At 40.2% G+C, this 22,465-nt stretch overlaps 1 protein-coding gene across 5 annotated transcripts in view; it reads left to right on the forward strand.

Annotated features, from left to right (window-relative positions):
* LOC146511668 (A-type potassium channel modulatory protein DPP6-like) overlaps positions 1 to 22,465 on the forward strand; it is a 262,569-nt gene that overhangs the window by 217,115 nt on the left and 22,989 nt on the right. For all 5 annotated transcript variants that reach the window (XM_085173046.1, XM_085173048.1, XM_085173047.1 and 2 more), the window contains 5 exons: positions 7,133 to 7,227; positions 7,673 to 7,747; positions 9,810 to 9,862; positions 12,062 to 12,143; positions 17,776 to 17,896. In XM_085173046.1, coding sequence (XP_085029172.1) covers positions 7,133 to 7,227; positions 7,673 to 7,747; positions 9,810 to 9,862; positions 12,062 to 12,143; positions 17,776 to 17,896 — 426 coding nt within the window. The remainder of the gene's footprint in view (positions 1 to 7,132; positions 7,228 to 7,672; positions 7,748 to 9,809; positions 9,863 to 12,061; positions 12,144 to 17,775; positions 17,897 to 22,465) is intronic.

Genomic DNA, 22,465 nt, shown 5'->3' on the forward strand with positions numbered 1-22,465 from the left:
TTGTTTTTTTTATTTTCTATCCAAGTTCAGTAATTTGTTTGCAAGCACAAAGAAACACAGTAGTGCTAAACTATAACACACACATTGAAGGAAACGCTAAAGCACATTGAAGCCGTGCAAATCAAACAGCAACAGAGGCCGTGGGTTTATGAGGTGTACGTGAGCAGCTGGACCTGATGAAATGACTGTCACTTTATTGGCTGTGAGGTAAATCAATAATAGTACTCAAAGATTCATTTCAAATTGAGTTGATAGGCAACAAAAAGCAATAAGGTCTAAGTTGATGGAGGCGCCCTGAAAACACTTTTATAAGCCTGTGAGAGTCATCTTGAAGGGAATATGGAGTTAGGTGAGGGACAGTTTTTGAGGACTTCATGTTTTGCAAATTCTCAACTCCACTTCTCTCACTTCTCTTTTTATTAAATGTGTGTTGGCTGTCTAAACAATATCAAATCTCATATAGTTTGTTTTATTTAAACTGCTGTTGAGCAATTTACTGCACATCTGCAAGTCACTTTACAGCACAAAAAGGTGGGTTTCAAAGTGGTTTGCAGCAACAGCTTGAAAAGGAAGACTCGGGGTGGTCTAATCGCTGCAAAAGGGAAAGAAACTTGGTTTGCCTATAGCAGGTCTGACTGAAACTAACTTTCCTTGTCTAAGATAAAAGTCCTGTCTGTGGGATCCTGATGCAAGCGGTCTTTAGTTCTTTAAACATAGCGCTGATTTCTCTAATCTGTAGATTTTTGTTTTGTTTTTACTGTCCCCCCCACTGCCTTGATATACTCAAGGTCCAAGTAAATCAGATAATTACAAAGAAAAACTTTCTCTTCATCCCTAATGTTAAACAGCGTGAAGCAGAAATAAATTGGCATGGGTTTTTGTTTTTTTTTTTTTTTTTCCAGCGCTGGTTGTGGATTGAGAAGCTGAAGTGTCTGTGAGTAATGAGGCCAGCAGGCGAGACTGATTGGCATTCCTGATAAACATAAATGACTTCCACTGTGAAAACTGGCCAAAAGCAGGTTGGCTGTAGCCGTGGGTGGTTTCATGTGTTCTCAGCGAGTTCATATCTGAGGTTTTTGCTCATTTGTTTGCCCTGCCATTCATTTGGTAGCGCACTCATTTATCAAGTAAGTCAAAAATAGAATTTGAATTCCGTGGTGCTGCTTGTCCTGCTTTACAGCAGTGGAGATAAATAAACACATCTATTATGGGGAATACCCTTTGAAGAGCCATAGATGAAAGAAGCCAAATTACTAGAAATATAAAGTGCGATTTTTAATTATAACTCCTGTTGAATTTTTTATCAACCTATATTTTACTGCACATCTAAGCTTTAGGGCTGTATTTCTGTATTGGAGACTTCGTTTTAGTTAGCCACTGACAGACACTATAATTTTCCCCAGCAGCTTGTGTCACTTTCATCAAACCAGTCATCATGCACAGCCTTGGGCATGGACAAATGACCTGGAACTGACAAGAAAAATTCCATTTCTTCCACAACTTAACACTGCAACCCTGGCTCACCTCAGGACTTATAATATAGCTCAAAGAACCTACCCGTTTCACTGCGGTTTTTAATCACATGGTGATGTATTATGTGGAGGGAACTGTTCAAGGTTAGGGCCATTAAAGTACTATATATTTCCATTCCCTTTTGTGATGTATAAATTATTTCTTTATATGTATTGCTTTTATGCTCAGGATGAGAGGACAGTTGAGAATAATCTGTGCTCACACTTCATGGTTAGGATAAGGAGTAGTTACAACAGTAACTGAATTATGTCTTTTTTTCCCCCTTTTTTTGTTGGTTTACTTATACAACTTTGGTGACTTCTTACCTTCTACCTTCCTATTATAAAATACAAGACAAGGCCTTCCAGTGCTTTCATGGATTTGTTGTACTATATTGTGTTTCTTGTATTCTTGTGTGATTTACAGCCTCGACAATCTTGAGCAACTGTTACAGCACGATCCCGCTGCTGGGATTAATAAAGCTTTTGTGGTTTTGTTTCTGATAACATGCTTGTTAAAGACTCTGCTCACCCAGGAACACTCTCCGGAGAGCAGTGAATGCAGTGAATGAAGTGTTATGTCTTCCCGAAAAACCTCAAGTCTGATAAAGATCTCAGACAGACAGAAAAATGAGCAGCATTGTATTAAAAAAAATCTTAACACTGAACTGTTACAGTGTTGTTACTTTTTTTGTAATGTCTATGTATGATGTCACATTATTTCAGACAGCCTGACCACTCACAGAGCTACTGTAACATTTAAAAATGGAGCTGAAAATGAGCATTATGGATTCCTCTTAACTTTGAGAGACTACTAGAGTCAATTTTCCTTGAAGTAGTATTAACTAGCCTTCTCTAATTTGTCATTCTAATTAACCTGCCATTCTGCACATGAACCATAAAGTTTGAATGGAATTTTAATGAAGCCAAGAGTACAGTGAAGCTACTGAAGTGTCAGGACAGGTGGATGGATAATTTGGTACAATGTGAGTCTTGTTTGCATAGGTTAGGTCATCAGTCATATTGATAATGATGGTGAGCCTGTTCTTACCAAGTGAGGTGCTAAAAACTAGGATTGCAACAACAAATGCTAAAAATTGAAATGGATAGAAACATCTTTTAGCCATTTTGCTGTAGTGTATATTGTGGACACTAGTGAACTTACGAGGTACAAAAGGTGAGGCAGCAGCACCATGTTGGAGAATGCTTTGAAACAAGTCTGGCTGCTCCAGCTCACAACTTAGAGGACGTAAGGGCTTTGGCTTGTTTACCTCGTCTCTCACTGTCTGAGCCTCCAGCAATGTTTCTGTCTAATCAGAACTCACGCAATTATGCAACCAATTTTCAGCCTTAATTTCAGTAGATTAACACAAGCGTTGAGAAAAAAGAAAAATGGCCTGCGATGCGCCCCCTCTTAACACACGTCCCTAAATTTAAAGGGTACTCTTGATGGCTACGTGCTTGTTGAGCAGCTGTTTGTTATTTACCATTTTATCAAACGTGAGAGTGGAAATTTACACTTCAATTTGAAGTAAATAAGCTACCATGGAAATTAAGGTTTTCATAATGTGTCTCAAAAAGCAAAAATCTATTGTAGGAATATTAAAGAATATGGCTTGGCAAGAAACAGCATTTTACTACTAAATTAAAGCCATAATGCAAAAATAAATTCAAAAACGACAAATGAGCTGGTAGATGAAGAGGCAGAGGTCTTATGAAGGAGCAGAAATCCATGCATACTGCAAGCTTAATGACTGCACAGCCACTCAAGAATGCTCTCCGGGACTTACATGGACATGCTTCCTTGCCAACAATCAATACTTCATGACTGTAACATCAGAGGATTAGCTACAAGATGCAAACCCCTGAAAAACTTCAAAAACAGAAAGACCAGGTTGCAAAGGCATATTTAAGGAACCTGTAGAATTTTTGAACAAAGTTTTATGCGCTCATGAAACAAACCTCAGCCTTGGAAAAAAAAATGATAGTAAGAGCAAATTATTGGAGAGAAAGGGGAGCTAACTAGAACAAGCGCATCTGTTAAAAGTAATGGCAGAGCATCGTTAGGGTTTGATGTCTTTGATGGATTTCTATAGATTGAGAGTTCAGGCTATCTTTTTCTAGATTTCCATAAATTATTAGATAATGTGACTTTGTTTGCTGGGTTGGCATCAGATCTAGGTGCTTCCTGGTGCTTTGGAACTGTCCAACTGTGAGGAGGCCCCAGAAAAGACCTGAAAAGGCTGGAGAGATTATCTAACCACCTTCCAGAATGTTTCACTGACCTTTCTGAAGTATTGGAAGAGGTGTCAGGAGAGAGCAGTCTAGTGATGTTCGCTTAGTAAAATGCCTTAGTAAGGTATTGGACCAGCAGAATAATTCATTGTATTGATATTGATTGGTATTGATTCTGTAAGCCTCTAATACTCTACTGGAGGGTTGGAACAGTATTATTCCACTATATATTCCCTCATTTAGTGTTTTAATGATGTTGGAAAATACTGTCTGTACAAAATCTCCTATATGTGAAGAGTGGGATTAGGATTTAGTGACCACAAAAGAAATTATTCAGTTCTGAATAATATACAGTGGTTGTTGGCTAAGGCGCAGCTTAGAGTAGGTTGTCTACTAATCGGAAGGTTGGTGGTTTGATCCCTGGCTGCTCCACTATGCATGCCGCAATATTGTTGGGCAAGATACTAAACCCTGAGTTGCTACTGTGTCCATCGGAGTGTAAAAGTTAGCAAGACAGCATGCAGATACAGAAAAAGTCCTTCTGTGAATGGGTGTATGAGGCATGTGGTGTAAAGCGCATTGAGGAGAAAAGCTGTGTGTAAGAACCGATCCATTCTTCATACTCATCAAACCTCATCAATGAAGGCATGGTCGTCCTGGAAGGGACCACTTCCATCAAGATAATTTGATCACTCTGAACAAATTGAGTTCAGTTTTAATTTGTTTAATTTGTCATCACTTTGTTCATCTTTTTGTATCAATGTTAATCTGCTCAATTCAGTGAGCTTCAATTAGTAGCTGTTACAATGAATATGCAGAAACCTGTGCAAACATTAGGATGTGGACTGGAGGACAGAGCCCCCCGCCCCGAAAAAAATTGTCCATAAAGCTCATATGCAAACTTTATGTAAATCTGTGGCTTTCTTTCTGTCTGCCTCACTAAAGTTATGTTGCCTTGCATCTCTGCCTCCCTCTCTCTCACCTTCTTGCTGTTCCCTCTGACTCCCTGGTGTGAGGCTGGGTTAGGGCTGTGCCCAGGGCAGCAGGCTGTTTTAATAAGACATACTGCCATGGAAAGGTATAGATCAGAGGAGAAAACAGCGCTCTGGGCTAATGCACAGCAAGTCAAGGCAGAGAGGAAAGTAAGAGGGAGAACGTCAGGGGAAGGGAGAGAGCTAGAAAGAGGTAGATTGAAGGGAAGACATAATGCCTAGGGTCCTGTGAAAGAATAGATGGCTTTGTGTCTTTGAAAGAGCACAAAACAAAGAGCAGGAGAGGTGAAGGAGTGATGATAAGGTCTAAAATGATGAACTCAGCAGGAGGGCTTATATAAGGGTGGTGATGGGAAGGATTTGAGAGATCTGTGGTATCTGTGAAGTGTCTCGAGGCGTGTGGTTAACGGAGATCAGTAGTTTGGTGAGAAATAAAGATGAAAAAGGTGCCTTAAAGAGATGCGGGTCTCTGAATTCAAGCCGAAGCCCAACTGTGAAAACAAAGTGTGTCACAAAGCAAAATAAAGTTCTGTCAATCTCCTTGGCATCTGATTTAATAACCATTTTGCCTTTTTTACTCATTCAAGCCGCGATCTTCGGCAATTACCATTTCATATACAAAAGTAGACCTTTAAAAAGATGTCAGACAAAGTCAAACTAAAATAATGACTCATGATGGGGGGGGGGAAAATCTGCATCTTTTTATTTATCACCAGGATTTCCATGAAGGAGTCCATTTTCTACCCTTGTTAGTATGCCAATGGTTTTTAACAAGGAGACAAAAGCTGTTGAGGGGGCGTTCGGCTATGCCTATCTAAAAATGTCTGAAACCGCTCTCCCAAGCACGTTCTGAATTAAAGCCATTGTGATGGTAATTTTGTCACCTCTAATGGACAATTAGATATGCTAGCAGATAGAGAGCACTCTGCATAACAATCTCTGGGTTCTAATTACCTCACCAAATGGCGTGGTTGCTCGTGTGCCTATGGATCACTAAAGCAATAAGACAAGGGAGCGGAGATAGACTGAAGGTGAAAGGGGGCAGTAGCTGTATTAAGCTTATCCTTCCCTGGCTGCCTAAAATTAAGAATTAAAAAAAAAATCAAGGTGAAGTATTAATTAGCAGCTGAAATTGTTAACACCATGAATTAAGTTGAATTGTTAAGCATGCATAATGGAGAAAAAGTTTAATATTGGTGAATATCTGTTAAATGGATTAGTAGCTAGCAGGGCATGAATGGAAGAAATAGTAAGTCAATAGTTATAAATAAACAAAGATAGTTTGCTAAAATTGGAAAAAGTGGTAGCCATGAAATAGTTCGGAGTAAGTTTAGCTTAGTTCATACAATTTAAGATCAACTTCAAATGGAAAAAACGTAATTTTAAGTGTAAACTTATTTCAATAATACATTTGAAAATTCTAGATGAAAAAGGTCTAAAAAATATTTAAAAAAAGAAAAAAGTTCTGATTCATACTATAATACATACAGTGGGCGTGTCTACACTGGGGAAAGCACCAATCAGGACTGAGCAATATTTGAATTAAAATCTGATGCTGTGTTAATTAAATCTGACCAAAGTTTTGCAGTAAATAAGGTTGAGGTAAAGAAATAAAAGCTGCTCTTTAGTACTTGTCACTAAGAATGTTTTATCACACTGTAATGACTGAAACTGTACCGAATAGACATTTTAAGTCTTGTTTCAAATGAACTAATGTTAAAATGCGAGTAGTTGGTGGTTTGTGAAAGCTAAAAATCCTGTAAAAATCACACTGTGAAACAAAGGCCTGATGCCAGACAGTTTATTATTGAGGACGGAGCTCTTCATTTGGCCACATATAGCAGAAAAACATAACAAGGCACAGTCTGACAAATTGTTGGCATCAGAATTGCGATCACAGTCACGACACAGACAATTGGGCAGCCCTGCTCTCTCTGCTTTTGCTGCACATCTTTGCTCTGCTTCGCTTTGCTTTTAGTTTTGATTGCACCACTAAGCATTCGTGCCATTAAGTGACCTGTTAATAATTGTTATACTGGTTGATTACAAAAAAGGAAGTTCTTTTTGGCTGCTGATGGAACTCAAACAAGTCTAATTCAATATCCCTTTGATATGAAAAATCTAATAAGTGGAAGCATCCTCTGAAGTTTAATTATGTTGTCAGTGTCCCTGACAGGTAACAACTCCATTAACACAAAAAAAATGAAGGCTGCTGACTATCATGTCTGCTTTTACTTAATTTTTTAGAAGGGAATTTTTTTTTTGAACCCAGACTTTTAATTTGCAGAACTGGTGACAGAATATAGTTTCTGGCTTTATCAATATGTCTGCAATTTCCTTAATTTCTTAGCAATGTCTAACTTTTTTCTTCCTGTCTTCTGTCTCATCATCCAGGCAATGAGCTGCTGTACCGCAATCAGGACGGCGACGTCGTCAAGTTCAACGTCGACACCAACGAGCAAACCATCTTAGTGCATAACAAGAAATTTGTAAGTCTTTTTGTCTTACAATCAAAGCACTAAAGGGCTGACCGTGATTGCCTATGAGTTCAATTCAAACACTTCCAATAGTGTCAACAAATCAAAGAACCTAAAGCTTTTTTGTGTGTTTTCCCCCCCACAAATGATCCATTTTTCAGAGTGATATGTGAGCTGCATATTTAACACTTGGTGAAATGTCAAAATGGAGATGTAGCATCAGTGTCACAGCAGCTTGGGTGACAACACGCAACATTATGTCTGCCATCAAATCACCAAGCCCTAGTGCAAAGACTAATGCAGCTCCCATTTGCTTTAGGAACCAAGCAATCTGTCAAACGCAGTCAGTTAAGGACCAGTTTAATGAAAAACTGCCATGCGAGATTGGAGGTCTCTTCTTTTTATTGTATGCATTTTTTTCTTCTTCTTCTTCTAACATCCTTCTTTTGATTCCTAGGAAATGTACAAAGCCAGCAAGTACGAGGTGTCTCCTGACCTGAAGCATGTGCTGCTGGCCTACAATGTTGCACCGGTGAGCATCTCATTTGTTTGCTTGTTTTTTGAATTAGCAACCTGACAGCCAAATATGTCAGCCGCCGCTGCTGAGGGGTGGGGTGTAGGCCTGCAATGAAGCATAGGCAGTGGGGGGTTGGAGGGAGGAGAAAGCAATCATGGCGGGGTGTGAAGGCCTGTCGCACGTCGCTGCCTGTCAGCGAGGGTGGCGGGGGCTAGCTAAGCCAAGCAGAACTGTACTGAGGGAGGCACAAACACAAACAAATCCCTCGGTGCTACACGGCCTCGCGGACAGGGAGATGAGATCAACAGCAGCACCATCATATGCATCAAAGCATTTTAGCTCCTGATACAGGTGGATCAAATATATCGATCCATTTAGTTGGATGATAGTTGCCTGTTTACTATGGCGTCACTGTAGAGAGAACTGGTTCCTATTGTTAGTTTATGGAGGATGCTGGCAGAAACACTGTATAACCTTGTGTTATTGCCTGAGATGAATTGAAGATATTACGGCACACTCGAGTGTGGTGGAATGTACGTGTTTGCATTTATTATCCAACTAGACCACCATCACCTTGATAGATGACAGTCATTCCTGCTATATGCTCATCGTAGCACAGTCGGCACACATTCATGCACTATGAGATGCGGTATGGTTCATGTTTTTATTAAATACCCCACTTGTATTATAAAACATGGACAAACGCTCTTCCTGAAGATGTGTCTCTACTGGGTGATGTTCCTGGATACATAATGTCTGACTGTTGAGTGCCGACTGTAACAAAAACTGTCATTTAAAAAGTAAAAGGTTAGGATTTCAAAGACACGCCATAGCCGTCGTTAATCTGGTCGACATAAGTGTGGTTTGATCTGCTGATTAAATCCAAGATCAGCTGGTTTAAATTAGGTCGATCTATCCTTCAGGGTTATGACGTTGTGGTCCTTTTCACCATTTCTAGTGCAGCTGCTATTTTTTTGATCACTCTCTGGAAGTCACAGGTCAGGTCGTTTGCACCAAATGTCCACCCTCCAGTGCCTCGGGGATTTACAGTAGCATTTACACTGACAGTCAGACCTTGGGGGACAAATTCAAGTAACAACCTTGCTCCTGGTTGCACTCCTGATCTCATGCACTGCCTTCAGGCTTTGGACAGTGAGGACTTTTTGACTTGAAACTCCTGCTTGGTGTCTTGGTACACAGCTCTCATTACCAGCAATGATCTTGGACATGAAAGTCAGGCCAATTGGACACAGAAGTTAATGTTCTCGCTCTGGGCAAATTTGAGCTCCATGGTGAAATCCCAAACTCTGAGCGTGAGTGGTCAAAATGGGACTTCCAGCCAGCAATCTAAAAATAGCAGCAGTGCTGGAAGTGGCCAAGAGGTGCACAATGTCACACGCGTACTGTTTTCTGACAGCACACACATAGAGAAGTAAGTATATTGCAACAACAGAATGGTAAATTGGGCTCCATATTGACTATTCTGACTTCACAGCAGGCTGAAGAATCCTTTTTCTGTTTTTCCCCCCTCCTCAAACTGTACCCAGTATCACAGATGCCGCTGGATGCGGCCAGAAATGTGTTACTGAATTGCAGCCTTACTGAGGTGTCACAGTGTATTGACCCAGTGTTGAGTACACAACATCACTGCAGCAAGATAAGACATTAAACCCTTGAATTTCCAGGGGATGGTGGGTTACTGTCAGCCTTTGGTACTGATATGAATAAACTACTGTCACATTGATATGGAGCATTGTGGCTTTGGGATGAGGCCATTCTTCTTTTTCTTCTTCTTCTTTTTTAATTTAGAAGGAAACTATTGAGATTTTATGGCAGCACTTCACAGTATTTCCTCAAAATTACCTGCTTAACAAGGATTCTTTTTATTTTGAAGTTCAAAGGATTAATTATCATCGGTCCTAATGCAGATTTTGTTTTCTTTACTTTCAAAGAAGATACTGTTGTACCTAATATAAGTAAACAGGGCAATTATGATGTCTTCATTGATTCTTCTATGAGAACAAAGAATTGGCAAGAATTAAAATGTCAAGGTTAAATATCCTACATCTCATTCCAGGTGTACCAGTATTCCTACACGGCCTTCTACATCATCTGCAGTCTGGAAACGCCGTAAGTACACATCAGGGCTGAGTCACTCCATTAAAATTGTGTTTTTCTCATATTATCTCACCTGACCTTTCTGCCTGTGAAAATGTGAAAGAAACTCATTTACACCTCTTTTGCCAACTACCTCCCACAAAGCACCTCTGACATCAGCCACACTGTTTACTTCCAAACCTGCACTTGTGCAGTCTGCGAAGCGAAACGGTGCTATCAGATAATCCGCAGCCTCAAATCGCAGCTGTAGTCGGCCGCAGCCACAACATAGGCAGATGTTTATCCTCATTCGCCCTGTCCTGAGTTAGCCCTTTGACGACAGACCTCGAATTAAGAAGCGCTCAAAAACAGAAGGTACATTACCAGAGCAAGGATTAGATTCAGCACGCACCTGTCAAAATGAGCTACAGTTCACAGAAGAAAGTTACACTAATAGCACTGCTTTGGTTTGAAAATGAGCCTTTTTCTGCAATGTCAAGAGATCTTGAAGATCTCTCGTCCTTCAACGTTAAGCTGTTAAAAACAGCTAAAGAAAGGAGCACGTAACAATGAAAAACCTGCCGTGTTCATGTTTCTGTGTTCTCGGCTTTTTATTATAACTAGAAACGTGACAGAGGAAAACCAATTAAACCTTATTTCTTAACATTTACTTAGGTAGGATCACAATCGTACTGTTTGCTATTCTAAAACATATTTCATTTTGTTACTTAGTCGCTGCCAAAAGAAAGTATCTTCTTGTACCACTCTTTACATTACTTTTGCATTATTCTGCAACATGGCCTCTGATGCGTTGTCACGTAATTACCAGCTAACAGTATAAACCTCAGGCTACAGTTTCACAGACTGACACAAATCTCTATCCTAATGAGACCACGCACAAGATCGTTCTGCTGCTGTTTAAGTATTAATTCAAAGCCGACAGCAAAGTTGGGGAAAACCATCCCAAAGTGCACTTCACAGCAATTTTCACAGTGATTTTGCTGGAGAAACAGGTGCACGCAGAATTCAAGGTTACAGAGCTACAAACCTGCTCATCACTGCTTTTTTTACCCATTAAAAATGAAACGTTGGCAGTTTGGATGCGGTTGGCATGTCCTAAGTTTTTGCATTCCTGTTTCTTGCTACCAGTGTTGTATCTCTGCAGGTCCAGTGGATAGTTGTTTCTTGGCTGGGCACAGTTAGCACTGTACCCTCTGTGTGTCCAGATCGCCATGTACGCTCAACAGGAACTGACGCTCATTGTGGCACAAATGTGTACAAAAATTTGAGGTACATTCACTCCCTGGTATTCGCGAAGGTTAGGGACCACTTCACTGAAAACACTATAACTGCATATTTTAATAGTTCAAACCCCAAATATACCTTAACCTGTCATCCTAATGAAAAAAGCAAATATTTTAGATGAGCTCTATAAAAAAAAATCAGCATATAGGCAAATTTTCCGCAAATAATTTGAAGTTACATTCCACAGTAAAATCTGTGAATACTGAACCCCAAATAGGCGGGTGTTCACTGTATTTGATTATTTTGTCATATCCACCTGTCATGTAAATAATTGAAGACCATTAGAAGAATGCGATGTGCTAACAAGACACACAGGAAATCCAGTTTAGAAGCATCAGTTTACCAGCTGATGAATGTAACTGTGAGCAAACCCACGCAGGTACACTGAGCAGGTTCAAACCTTGTTGCCATTCAGTGACAGAAAAGAGCAAAACTACTACCAGTTAATCAAGTGCTACAAGCGTCTAGCTAAAAAGCCTCCCCTGCCAAGTCATATTAGAGGCGTTTTTGTGCTGTGACTATCCACCTTACTTATTTCCCTTTTGAATTACTTCCACACCAGGTCACAGTATGACAGCACTGTCAGCAGCTCTCCTGCTTAAACCTATTTACATGCTGCCACCCAGTGGTGCCGCGTCAAAAAACACCTGCGCTGGTGTCCTCATTCGTTCCGCGCTCCGGACAAAGACACAGAGGCAGTGGCACCTCTAATTCTGCAGCCTGCACTGCGCAGCACTTTTCCCAATAAGGAGAGGTGACACTGTTATAGAGTGGCGGTATTTATGGATGCACTTAAAGCTTTGTTCTCAGATGTTGTACACTTGTTCCTCTGCCGCCACATCGCTGGGAGCAGACAGTCATTGTGTTTATGTGCCTTCACGATTGTCTGATAGTGGGGGGGTTTTTTCACCTGTCTGTGCACCCCAGGGAAACGTGGAACCTGAACCCTCCAGAGGTGCGAAACGCTCAGCTTCAGTATGCAGGCTGGGGACCCCAGGATCAGCAACTGGTACGAGCTGCATGAATCCCCTCTTTCATATCTGCTTTCAAACGAATTAATTTTTCATTCAGTTTCAGTAAAAAAAAAAAAAAGGGAAAAAAACTAAACATAAATAAAAAAAATCTGGAAAGGTCCATCTGAGAGGTTTAGAAACTTGCCCTTGGTGTAAAAAAAGTGCAAAAAACCCGACTTTGCAGCACACAGACGGAAAGCTAAGTTACGTTTTCACAACCTGTATCCTTCGCTGCCTGTTTATATGTGAAGGTGCTTCAGCCAGAGGGACCTAATATTTCACAACCCAATGGGAGGAGTTACAGTGAGTGAGTGGAATTCTGTTTGTGCCCTTGGTTTAAACCTGCTTTAATCAATTGTTGTGGCCACCTGAGCGCAGCGAGCTGCAAACCCAACACTGGCAGATCATTATTTTTTAAATAACAAGCATATGGAAAATATTAGCTTAGATAATTTAGCGAATGCAGAGTGGCACTAATTAGCAGTTTAACTGCTATTTGTGGTTGCATATGAATGTCCAACTGCAAATACAAACCTGGGTGCACCCTGGTGAGACCAGCACAGGTAAATGTGAAGATAAAGAGGTAGGTGTCCTGTGCGTGGCCTTCTGCAATTTGTACTCTGAGTATTCTCATTAATAAGACACATGTGAGAAAGGGCAACTTCAGACACTGTGCTGACCCAGTTCTCAGTGTCTATATGTGTGAAAATGGTTAGTTTGCCACTTGTGTTTTGTTTTTGTTTTGGTGTAAACCTTAAAACAGCTAATCTTGATAGGATCATGAGAATATAGTGAACTAAGAAAGTGGCAGATTGGTGTAGTGGTTAGCACTGTTATGTCACAGCAGGAAAGTCAGAGGTATGAATCCTGCTTCTGCTTTTCGTGTGGAGTTTGCATCTTCTCTCCATGCTTCTTCCCACAGTCCAAAGACATGCATGATGTTAGCTAATTAGTGATTCTAAATTGGCTGCAGGTGCAAGTGCGAATGGTTGTCTGGGATAGGCTCCACCCCCTATCCTAACAACTCTGAATTGCATTAGCAGAAGATGACTATTCCCCAAACTAGGGCTGTTCGATATAACGATATATTTCGGATGACGATATAAAAACGTCTATCGTTTCATTTTACACTATTGTTTGTTTCGTGGTGTCGCAAAATATGCTGGATTTTGCACTCCATACTGTACATTAATGCCACTGTTTTGCACATGTCCAACTGCCAACTTCTGTATATTTTTATATATTTTATTTTATTGCTTACTCTATTTAATTTGTAAAATATGTATACACACACACGTAGAAAAACATATTTAGTATACACATCCAGTAATGCATATACTATTATATATTGTACATATGTTTATTAGTCTCAGATTTAGCCATTCTTATATTTTGCTTGTTTTATGTTATTGTATTTTTGCACAACTCTGTTGCTTGTGAAGCTCGCACACAAGAATTTCACTCGCATGTACTGTACCAGCGTACCTGCACATGTGATGTGACAATAAAAGTGATTTGTTTTGATTTGATTTTGGTTTTGCATTGTAGTGTGCGTGGTCAAAATTAAACTTTGTCAAAACAGCGTTAAATAAGCGCAGCATTTCTGTGCCCAGAAGACAAATCAACAAACCAAACACAATAGCAGAGAGCTGCCACGGAAATGAAAATAGTATTTTGTGTGGCTTGTATTATTTATAGCCTCTAGCGCAGGGAGTTCTCAAAGTTTTGATGACTGAGTGCCAGTTTAGGTGCCAGCACAGGCTTGAGGGCTGCACTGGAGAAATGAAAACTTTTAGGTGCTGTTTTATGTTGGTAATTCTCTTTTTTGAGCTTGTTTTTTTACCATTAGTCAGGAGGCCGTTATATTTCTTTACACCAGCTGTATTTGTCAAAGTTAGAAAGGTTGAGTCTGCTACAAAGGATACAACAGAGGACCTGCAGGTGAAGAGAAATGATCTCTATCTGTGCTGAACTATCACACCATGAGATGAACTATGGATGAATAGTAGTGCATTAGTAGTGCAGTAATTAATGAAACCTTATTACACCATAATTAAGGTGTTATGACCTTTATATTTGGTCCAAGTAAGGCCTGTATTCTGAATCGGTTTGGTGTCATTGGTGAATTGGGGCACAGCTAATCTTTATCTTTCAAATGCCGCATTTTCCTCCAGTTGTTGATATGGTGTAAGTTATAATCCTTGAAAACAAACAGTTTTGTCCCTCAGGGTTTGAATCATCCCGATGAGTTGCTGATATTTCCCAGTAAACACATTTGAAATTAAACGCTGCTGTTTGAATCACAAGAAGCAATGGTCCTTTGCAACTGTTCTGAGATGAAACATCCCCCCACACACATACACCTCCTTCCTTCATCACACAATCAGACTTGTCAGGGTATTAATGAAATTCAGTGTGTTGGTTTGCAGGGCAGTCAGACTGTGTGATTACATCCTGCAGCACAATGCTATTAATTACCTGTTATCTCGTCACTGGATTAATTAACGCTCTTGCTAGATTGATATAGCCTCAAGTTTCCCACCATTAGTCATGAAGCTGTATTACTTTCAGCTGCTGAGTTTTGGTAGCATGAAACTGAGCAGCTGGTATCCCTGAAGGTTCAGGTGCCCTCTTGTCAAGGAGGTTGCGGTTGCGAGAGACGTCCATCAACTGAAACAAGCCGACACAGACTTCGAGCCAAGGCATGTGTTGTGATATCTGCACTTCTAATATACGCAAATCAACCCACCTGTTATCCTTTTCCCAAATCCCTTATGCACGTGATTAAATCTCCTTTACGTTCCCATAGAAACTGCTCACATACATGCCCGTGCAAAAACACAGCTGTCCAGACACATGTTTAGCAATTTGTTAGGCTAAAAAGTCAGTGTAAGCGGATAAATAAGGGTCGTTGTGTTTTCCCTGCAACAAAAGCAGGTCGAGGAGTTTGCTTTGATACTCTTTAACATGTGGTCCACAAATATTCACGCAGATTTGGGTGTGTTACATTAACTCGTTTCTATCTGTCTGAGCTCCTTCACATTCACACACCTGTAAGATCTCTGAGGTCATGTAAACAGCTGCTCTTACACAAGCCTAAAACATAATTAAAAAAGAGACGCGATCGAGCTTTGCAGCAACAGCACCGGATCTATGGAATAATCTACATATCTGCACACACATTTAAACTCATATATTCTCCTTGTTATTTGGCCCCGGTGTGACATTCTTGTTTTATTTTATTTTATTTTGTTTTGTATTTATTTTATATTGTCATATTTTGATGTACGCTGTCCACAGCATTTCTGCATTTTAGTGTTGATTTTCTGTATATTTGTATTATACAGCACTATGGTCAACTCTGTGTATTTAAATGTGCTTTATAAACACATTTGACTTTGACCTTGACAATACGCTACAGTCGCATTACGGAAAACTGATTGACAACGGTGGCATAAATATAATTGTGATCATAGTGCAGTGAAGTTTCAATGTTGTTGCGTTTGAAACGGCTGCATCAAAGATGAGGGACCAGGTCTGCAGTCATAGTCAGCTGCTGTCTCCAAAGCAACGTTGGTGCATTAAGATGGTAATAAAATGGTAATAAGACAGAGTCAATTTGATATTGAATGGTGTCAAGATGGCAATTGCATGTAAACTGTTTGTGATAATCAGGTAATTAACCGTGATAAATTGGCAACAACTGGAAATCTGTTGCCATCTACACAAATTAAATGGAACTTCATGTTAAATACTTCCGTCCTGAGTCCAGCCAGAACTTCATTTAGCCAGCTGAGTCAAGTTCCCTACTCCATAAACCTTCTCTTATCAGAGAATGACTGAAGTCAGGTTGCTTACTACCAGGAGACCTGAGTGCGTGACCAGGTTGAGGTGTGTTGTATGATCAATCTGTCTGCGACTAGCTTGTTGCCGCAACTGTATGTAATCAGTTGCTAAAGTAAATGCAACAAAACCAAAAAACACCAATAAAAATGCTGAGCAACCACAAAAAGGTTGGCAGGTTTTACTGCAGTGTGACGGAGCCATTAGAAAGACTTTGTTTGCATATGACAGCGAGACCGAGAAATGGAAACTGTAATACAGTTTTCATTCAAATCACACTACATACAGAAGTACAATGTGTGTGACAAATAATTCAAGGCTTATTAAGTATTAAGAGTCCTCCTGCCTCCTTGGAGAATTACGAGGGAAATCCTTACTAAGAGTGAAAAGTTAATAAACCTGGAACCTGCGTTTCCCATGACCATTTGACTGTCCTGATCTGGCTTAAACACTTTTCTCGTCCAGCTCTATGCAATTACACACTTGGCCTCAGAATGATTAAAAGCTCACAATACCACGTTCACACTCGTGTTAAATAAGCATAACATGTAGTAACGTACCCCATTTTAGTTTAGAAAATTTAGTATGATAACATTAATTACCACTTAGATTAACTTGACTAAATATGTTGTTAAGACCTAACCTGCCCTACTCTGTGCTGGTGTGACTGGTCCAACCGGACCAAAGTATCTAGAGACTGCTCCAAATACTCTCACTGACTGCCATCAATGGTAGAATTGTACCTTCCTTCAGAGAACGGGGCCAGGTCTTCTCTCTGTGCTGTGGCCTAGATTAGCTTCTAAACAGGGACTCCATCTGTACCAGTGTGACACCAAAGCACACGGTCCCACGGCTTACGTCTCCTCAGGAGAAAGTAATTGTGACACACATTGTATTACTTTTAAAGAGGGTCTGTTTGCTTAAGAAACTTTTAGCTAGCATTTTTTTTTCTTTACTGTCATGTTGTTTAAACACAGCTGACTTAGATTTCCACAGGAGATTTTTCTTCGACCCTTTTTGCACTGTTGTAAGAAGTATTTAATCAGCAAGCAGCATCCTCCAGCTCCCTGAATGGTTTCATCATTCATACAGCTCAGAGGAAATATTTGTTGGAGAATCATTCACAAACTGAAACCATGATACCTGCTTGAGGCCAAGAGATTCCAAATCCTTGAGATACCGAGCGAGCCCTTTTCTGTAATAGCCTGAGATTGATTTCAGCATGGCATTAAGGTTGTAACATTTTAAAATTCCAGCCCCAAGAGCAGCCCCGCCTTACCACGTTCGCTGTGGGTGCTGATGATCTATTATTCTCTGTAATGAAAGAGTTGACCTTCAGTTATCTTGAAAGCCCCGCAGGCCTGTGGAGGAGAGCGTCAAAGTCAAAATCTGGTCCCAAGGTTTGCTGTCTTATCAGAAATTGAAAAGACTTATTTTCTTGTCTTTTTAATTTTGGGAATGTTGGTTTCTCTCTAATCAAAAGGTGCTTTTGCAAATGTGTGCAGTGATGTCTTGTGTGTGAAAAGAGTGTGTTTCTGACCCTACGGTTGATCTTATTCTTCAGTTTAAATACAACACAGTCCTCAGATTTTCTGTTTTGTGTTGTTATGGTAAGACCTCATTCACTGTTACAACATTTAAATTTATAGGAAAGCTGGTAGTCAGTTTCATTGAAACATCAGTATCTGAGCTCAAGGATCTTAAGGACATGTACTTTTCTAGATGTTTTGTCAATTTTTTCATTCAAATTTTTGACTGCGTTTCTTTTATTTCTGACTCTTCTAGATCTTCATTTTTGAAAACAACATCTACTATCGGTCTAAGGTGGAGAGCCGTTCTATTCGTCTGGTATCTACCGGCAAAGAAGGTGTCATCTTCAATGGGCTCAGTGATTGGTTATATGAGGGTAAGGCAAACGATTTTCTTGCTGCTCAAATACAATACAATGTTAGCATAGTAGTTGAGGAGACGTAGACTCGTATTGCTTCTATAGGAATTATGAGCATGTATGCACTTGATCATCAGCAAGTGTGAGCATTCAGGAGTGTGTTAACTCAATCTTTCCAAGCATAGATGTCCTAGCAAATTAGCAAATGCTATGCAATGCTCGGAGAAACTGCAAGAAACTCAAGTGCTAAGTGTTTGGAAGGTTTGCCAGAAGAAAGTGTCTCTCTGAAGAAAAAAGAATATGACAACACAGCTTAGATTTGTCAGGTGTCTTCTGAACAAACCACAAGACTTTTAGAACAATGTCCTTTGGACAGATGAGCAAAACTGCGATGTATGTAAATGGCCTGTATTTGTATAGCGCTTTACTAGTCCCTAAGGATCCCAAAGCGCTTTACACGTTCAGTCATCCACCCATTCACACACTGGTGATGGCAGCTACATTGTAGCTACAGCCACCCTGGGCCGCACTGACAGAGGCGAGGCTGCCGGACACTGGCGCCACCGGGCCCTCTGACCACCACCAGTAGGCAACGGGTGAAGTGTCTTGCCCAAGGACTCAACGACCGAGACTGTCCAAGCCGGGGCTCGAACCAGTAACCTTACGACTACAAGGCGAACTCCCAACACTTGAGCCACAATCGCCCCGTGTTTTTTAACAAAAAAACAAATGCAGCATATTGGCACGAACATTTTATACCAATTTTCAAGATGATGATTTGAGTTTGTTTTGGACCTGAGCATCTTGCAGTCATTGAATTGACCACAAATTCCTCTGTATATCAGTGTGATTAGAGTCAAATGTGAGGGAATCTATCCAAGAGCTAAAGCTTGGCCAAATTTGGGTCTTGCAACCAGACAATGATCCCAAGCACAACAGAATAGCTTAAAAAGGAAATAGCACAATGAAAGTCCAGACTTTGGCCAAATTAAAATGTGATGGTCTGACGACGAGACAGCTGTGCATAAACAAATCCTCACAAACTTCAAAGAACTGAAGCAATATTATGAAGAACACCGATAAAGTTTTGATGCGACCGTATGTAACAAGGCATGTTTAATGGTTCTCTCTGCTCTCTACTTTTGTAAGCTACTCTACCCATTACAGGCTGTAGTCTTTACAATTTACGTTTACCATACAGACATAAGATTGACATTTATTTTCTAATCTAACTCTTTCCATGAAAGAAAATAGTGTGTTAGTTCTGATAACAATTAGGGAAAACATGTGGTAAACCTCTTTCGTCCCGTGTATTCTCCTTGTATTACATTTTTCTAATTTGAACACTCTGCAGCAGCTCAGGTATTTAGAAGTAATGACATGAGACAGCATGACTCCCAAGTGTCTGTAGCCACATTAGTATTATTTGCATGTAGCGCTTGATTTCCTGCAGGTAAATTAAAAAATGGATATCCTGTCAATTTGCCTCTGCTTTACACAGCCCTGAAAACGACTGAATGTTCTACATCAGTAGATGTGCATTAACTCGGCGGCTGTGTGCGTGTTGTGCACTAGGATATAGATGTCAAAGTGCTCTCCGAGCGTCAACACCACCGATCAAAGCTCACCTGTATGCCTCACAGTATAAACCGTGACAGGGACTGTGTTAGCATTCAACTAATGAATTTATATCTGCTGCGCTGGGTGAACACTCTGCTCCAGTGGAACGGTGTTTTAATAACGGAACAGGAGGGAGATGGGGAGCAGCAGACTCACAGATACAGAGATAGCAGAAATGGAGACAGCCAATGATACACAACAAGCTGTTAATCTTGGAGTAACGCTAAACATCACATATCTGTTTGAAAGTGTGAGGCTGCCACCAAGGAGATGTCAGGGTTTAGATGCTGTGGCAGAGAGGTTATCTGAGGTCACCGGTGTATCAGGATTAGAGCTCTGGTTTCCTGCAAAATTCATCTGTTTTTATTAAATGTTGTCCACCCACAGCCCTCTTATCTCCGCCTAACCAAGCTGATATTTGGAAGCAAGTCCATTCTTCAAGAGCAATATCCATTCTGAGCCATTTAAACATTAATCGGAGTGATATTGCAGTGTCTGACCCCATATTTATGGATTGCTGAAGGCCTGGTAATTTACACTCATCATTTATTGACCAGATAAATCTTTCACTCAGAGATAAAAGATAGAATCAGCTTCATAATGTTGAGATAAAAGTGAATCATGGGACTATACAATTGGTTTTGTGTGCTTTAAGTGCACAGTGTGATGTGGTAAAGTGTTTTATTTTGAGAAAAACAGGGGCTTTTTTATTATCTCAACACAACACATTTTTGGAAGCCTGTCATCAGAATTATGTTTATTCAATAATGGAGGGATTTTTCAAAGACAACGAAACAGGCTTGTTGTGGTTGGAAAACATTGGCTAGAGACCATTATTATGACCAAGAACGATTTTGTTGCCTTCTTCAAAGACAAAGTGTCTTCAAAGTGACTTTTGTGCATCAAAACAGCAATAAAAAGACAAGACAGAGTCAGTCTACCATCTCTCTGCAGTTGAATGGGGTCAGGTTGGCTGCTGTTTGTCATAAATTGGCAATCATGAAACTCTTGCAGTCTACATACATAAATATTCATGTTAAACAGACATTTACGTTACATTCATAATCTCGCCAGAGCCTCATTGATTTGAAACAGAAATTCCTGCACAATTAGTGATGTAGGTGCTGAAGGACAGTGATTTAACTGTAAACTGACATAGGCGCTCATCAGCGCACATGGGAGCTCACTGGCGCAGATTGATTGCAACATGTTGGCCTGTCTTTCTGCCTTTATAAATTAGAAAGGAGTTATTTGAAAACTTGATTGTTTGCCATCAGACAGCCTGTGCAGTCAACTTGACTGTGCTTGCACACAGGTTGAAGGGGTTGCACGCGTAATTGTTGCAATGTACTTTTAATCTGTAATGCAGTCCCTCAGCAACTCCTGATTTTCTCTTTTTTTTCTTAGTGGTAAGAATTTCCCTCTTATTTTTAGGCTAGTGCGACTAAGCTAGTAGTCAATTTTCTTCCAGTTGACTCTTTTCCCCATAGACGGTGGATGGGGTTGTGCTGGTAATAACTGTGACTATGATTACATAGAGATACCCCTGACATCAGACACTGTTGCAAATTTTGAGGCTGAGGCTTTGAGGAATGAAGCTTTTATTAAGTTCATATAAATATAAATAAGTTCATATAAATCTATGCCAAAATGTCTTGGAACCAGCTGGTTTTGATGGCCTCATTATGCCAGGTTTTATTTATTTATTTATCTTCCTTTGAGAATGCACTAAAAGTCCTTTTCATTCCCATTAATAATAAATCTCTTTTGAAAAACTTGTGTTTGTAAGCCTGTAAATAGATTTGGCATTAGCCCAGATATGATGTAAGCATTTGCAGGCAAGCTTAGAAGCCTCGCCAGCTTGTCTAATGTTTACATTCATCAGCAAGACTGCAAGGCAGAAGACTTTCCATGCTAATGACTCAGGCCATCCTCCAGCCAAGGTCAAACTGAGGGTCACACTGCTGCTGAGGAGGAATGAGGTCTTAAGCTGTGCCCGTCGCTGTGCAGCAGATTTGATGCTAACGGGTGAAAAGGTTGGCAAATAATCTCCCGGGGCTTGAATATCCTCTTGCTTGCAATGTTGTCTTAATCCATAAACGTGTGTGTGTGTGTGTGTGCTAGTAATGTGCAGACAGCAGAAATGGAGAGAGAAGGGAGAAAAGAAGAAAAGCAAAATTAAAAAAGAGGAAATGCAGCCAAGAGTGCCATTGGGCTGTGTGTAATAGCCGTGTGTTCTGTCATCTGTTGGCTGTCTGATTATTGAGGCTGTACTGATACTGACACATCCTGCAGTGTGACGCAGCCCAAGGAAATGGCTGTTTATTAGGCTCTGGTGTGCCCAGATAAAAACCTGCTGTTGCTTTGATTTTACTTGTTTGCCCCTTAGATATTTGGCTAGATGAATGTTTGCATCGAGAGGCTTGTTTGTAGGGGTGGTTTCTGTTTATCAGTCTGTTCGTGTCAGACTCTGCCGGAGATAGAGTAACCACATAATCAACACTTGTGCACTGGAAAGAGAAAGATTAATAAAGGGTGTGAAAATATGGGCTTGTCTGAAACAGACGGGAGAAATAGTTTGTCGGTGGATGTGAGTCATGCTGTTTGGAGATTATCAGACAAAATAAGATCCGTATTGTCCAACCTTCTTGGCACAAGAGAAACAGTGATTGTGTAATTTCTTTTTTAATTTGATCTTTATAATGATTTGGAGTTGCCGATAAACACAACTGACAATTCTTTTGTCACTTAAGAAACATCTGAAATGTTTAGGACTAGACTGACAACTTGTATTTGGACCTTCTACTTCTCAATTTTACCAATTGTGGTAGTAGAGAACTGTTTTAATCGAGATCATTTTTAGCACATTTCTATGTGAATTTCAATTGTGTTGAGTTACCTAAAATCAAACATCCATCCATCCTACCATTTTCTTCCACTTATCCCAAGTTGGGTCATGGTAGCAGC

The sequence above is a fragment of the Neolamprologus multifasciatus genome, chromosome 9, assembly GCF_963576455.1.
Source record: "Neolamprologus multifasciatus chromosome 9, fNeoMul1.2, whole genome shotgun sequence".
Taxonomy (NCBI): Eukaryota; Metazoa; Chordata; class Actinopteri; order Cichliformes; family Cichlidae; genus Neolamprologus; species Neolamprologus multifasciatus.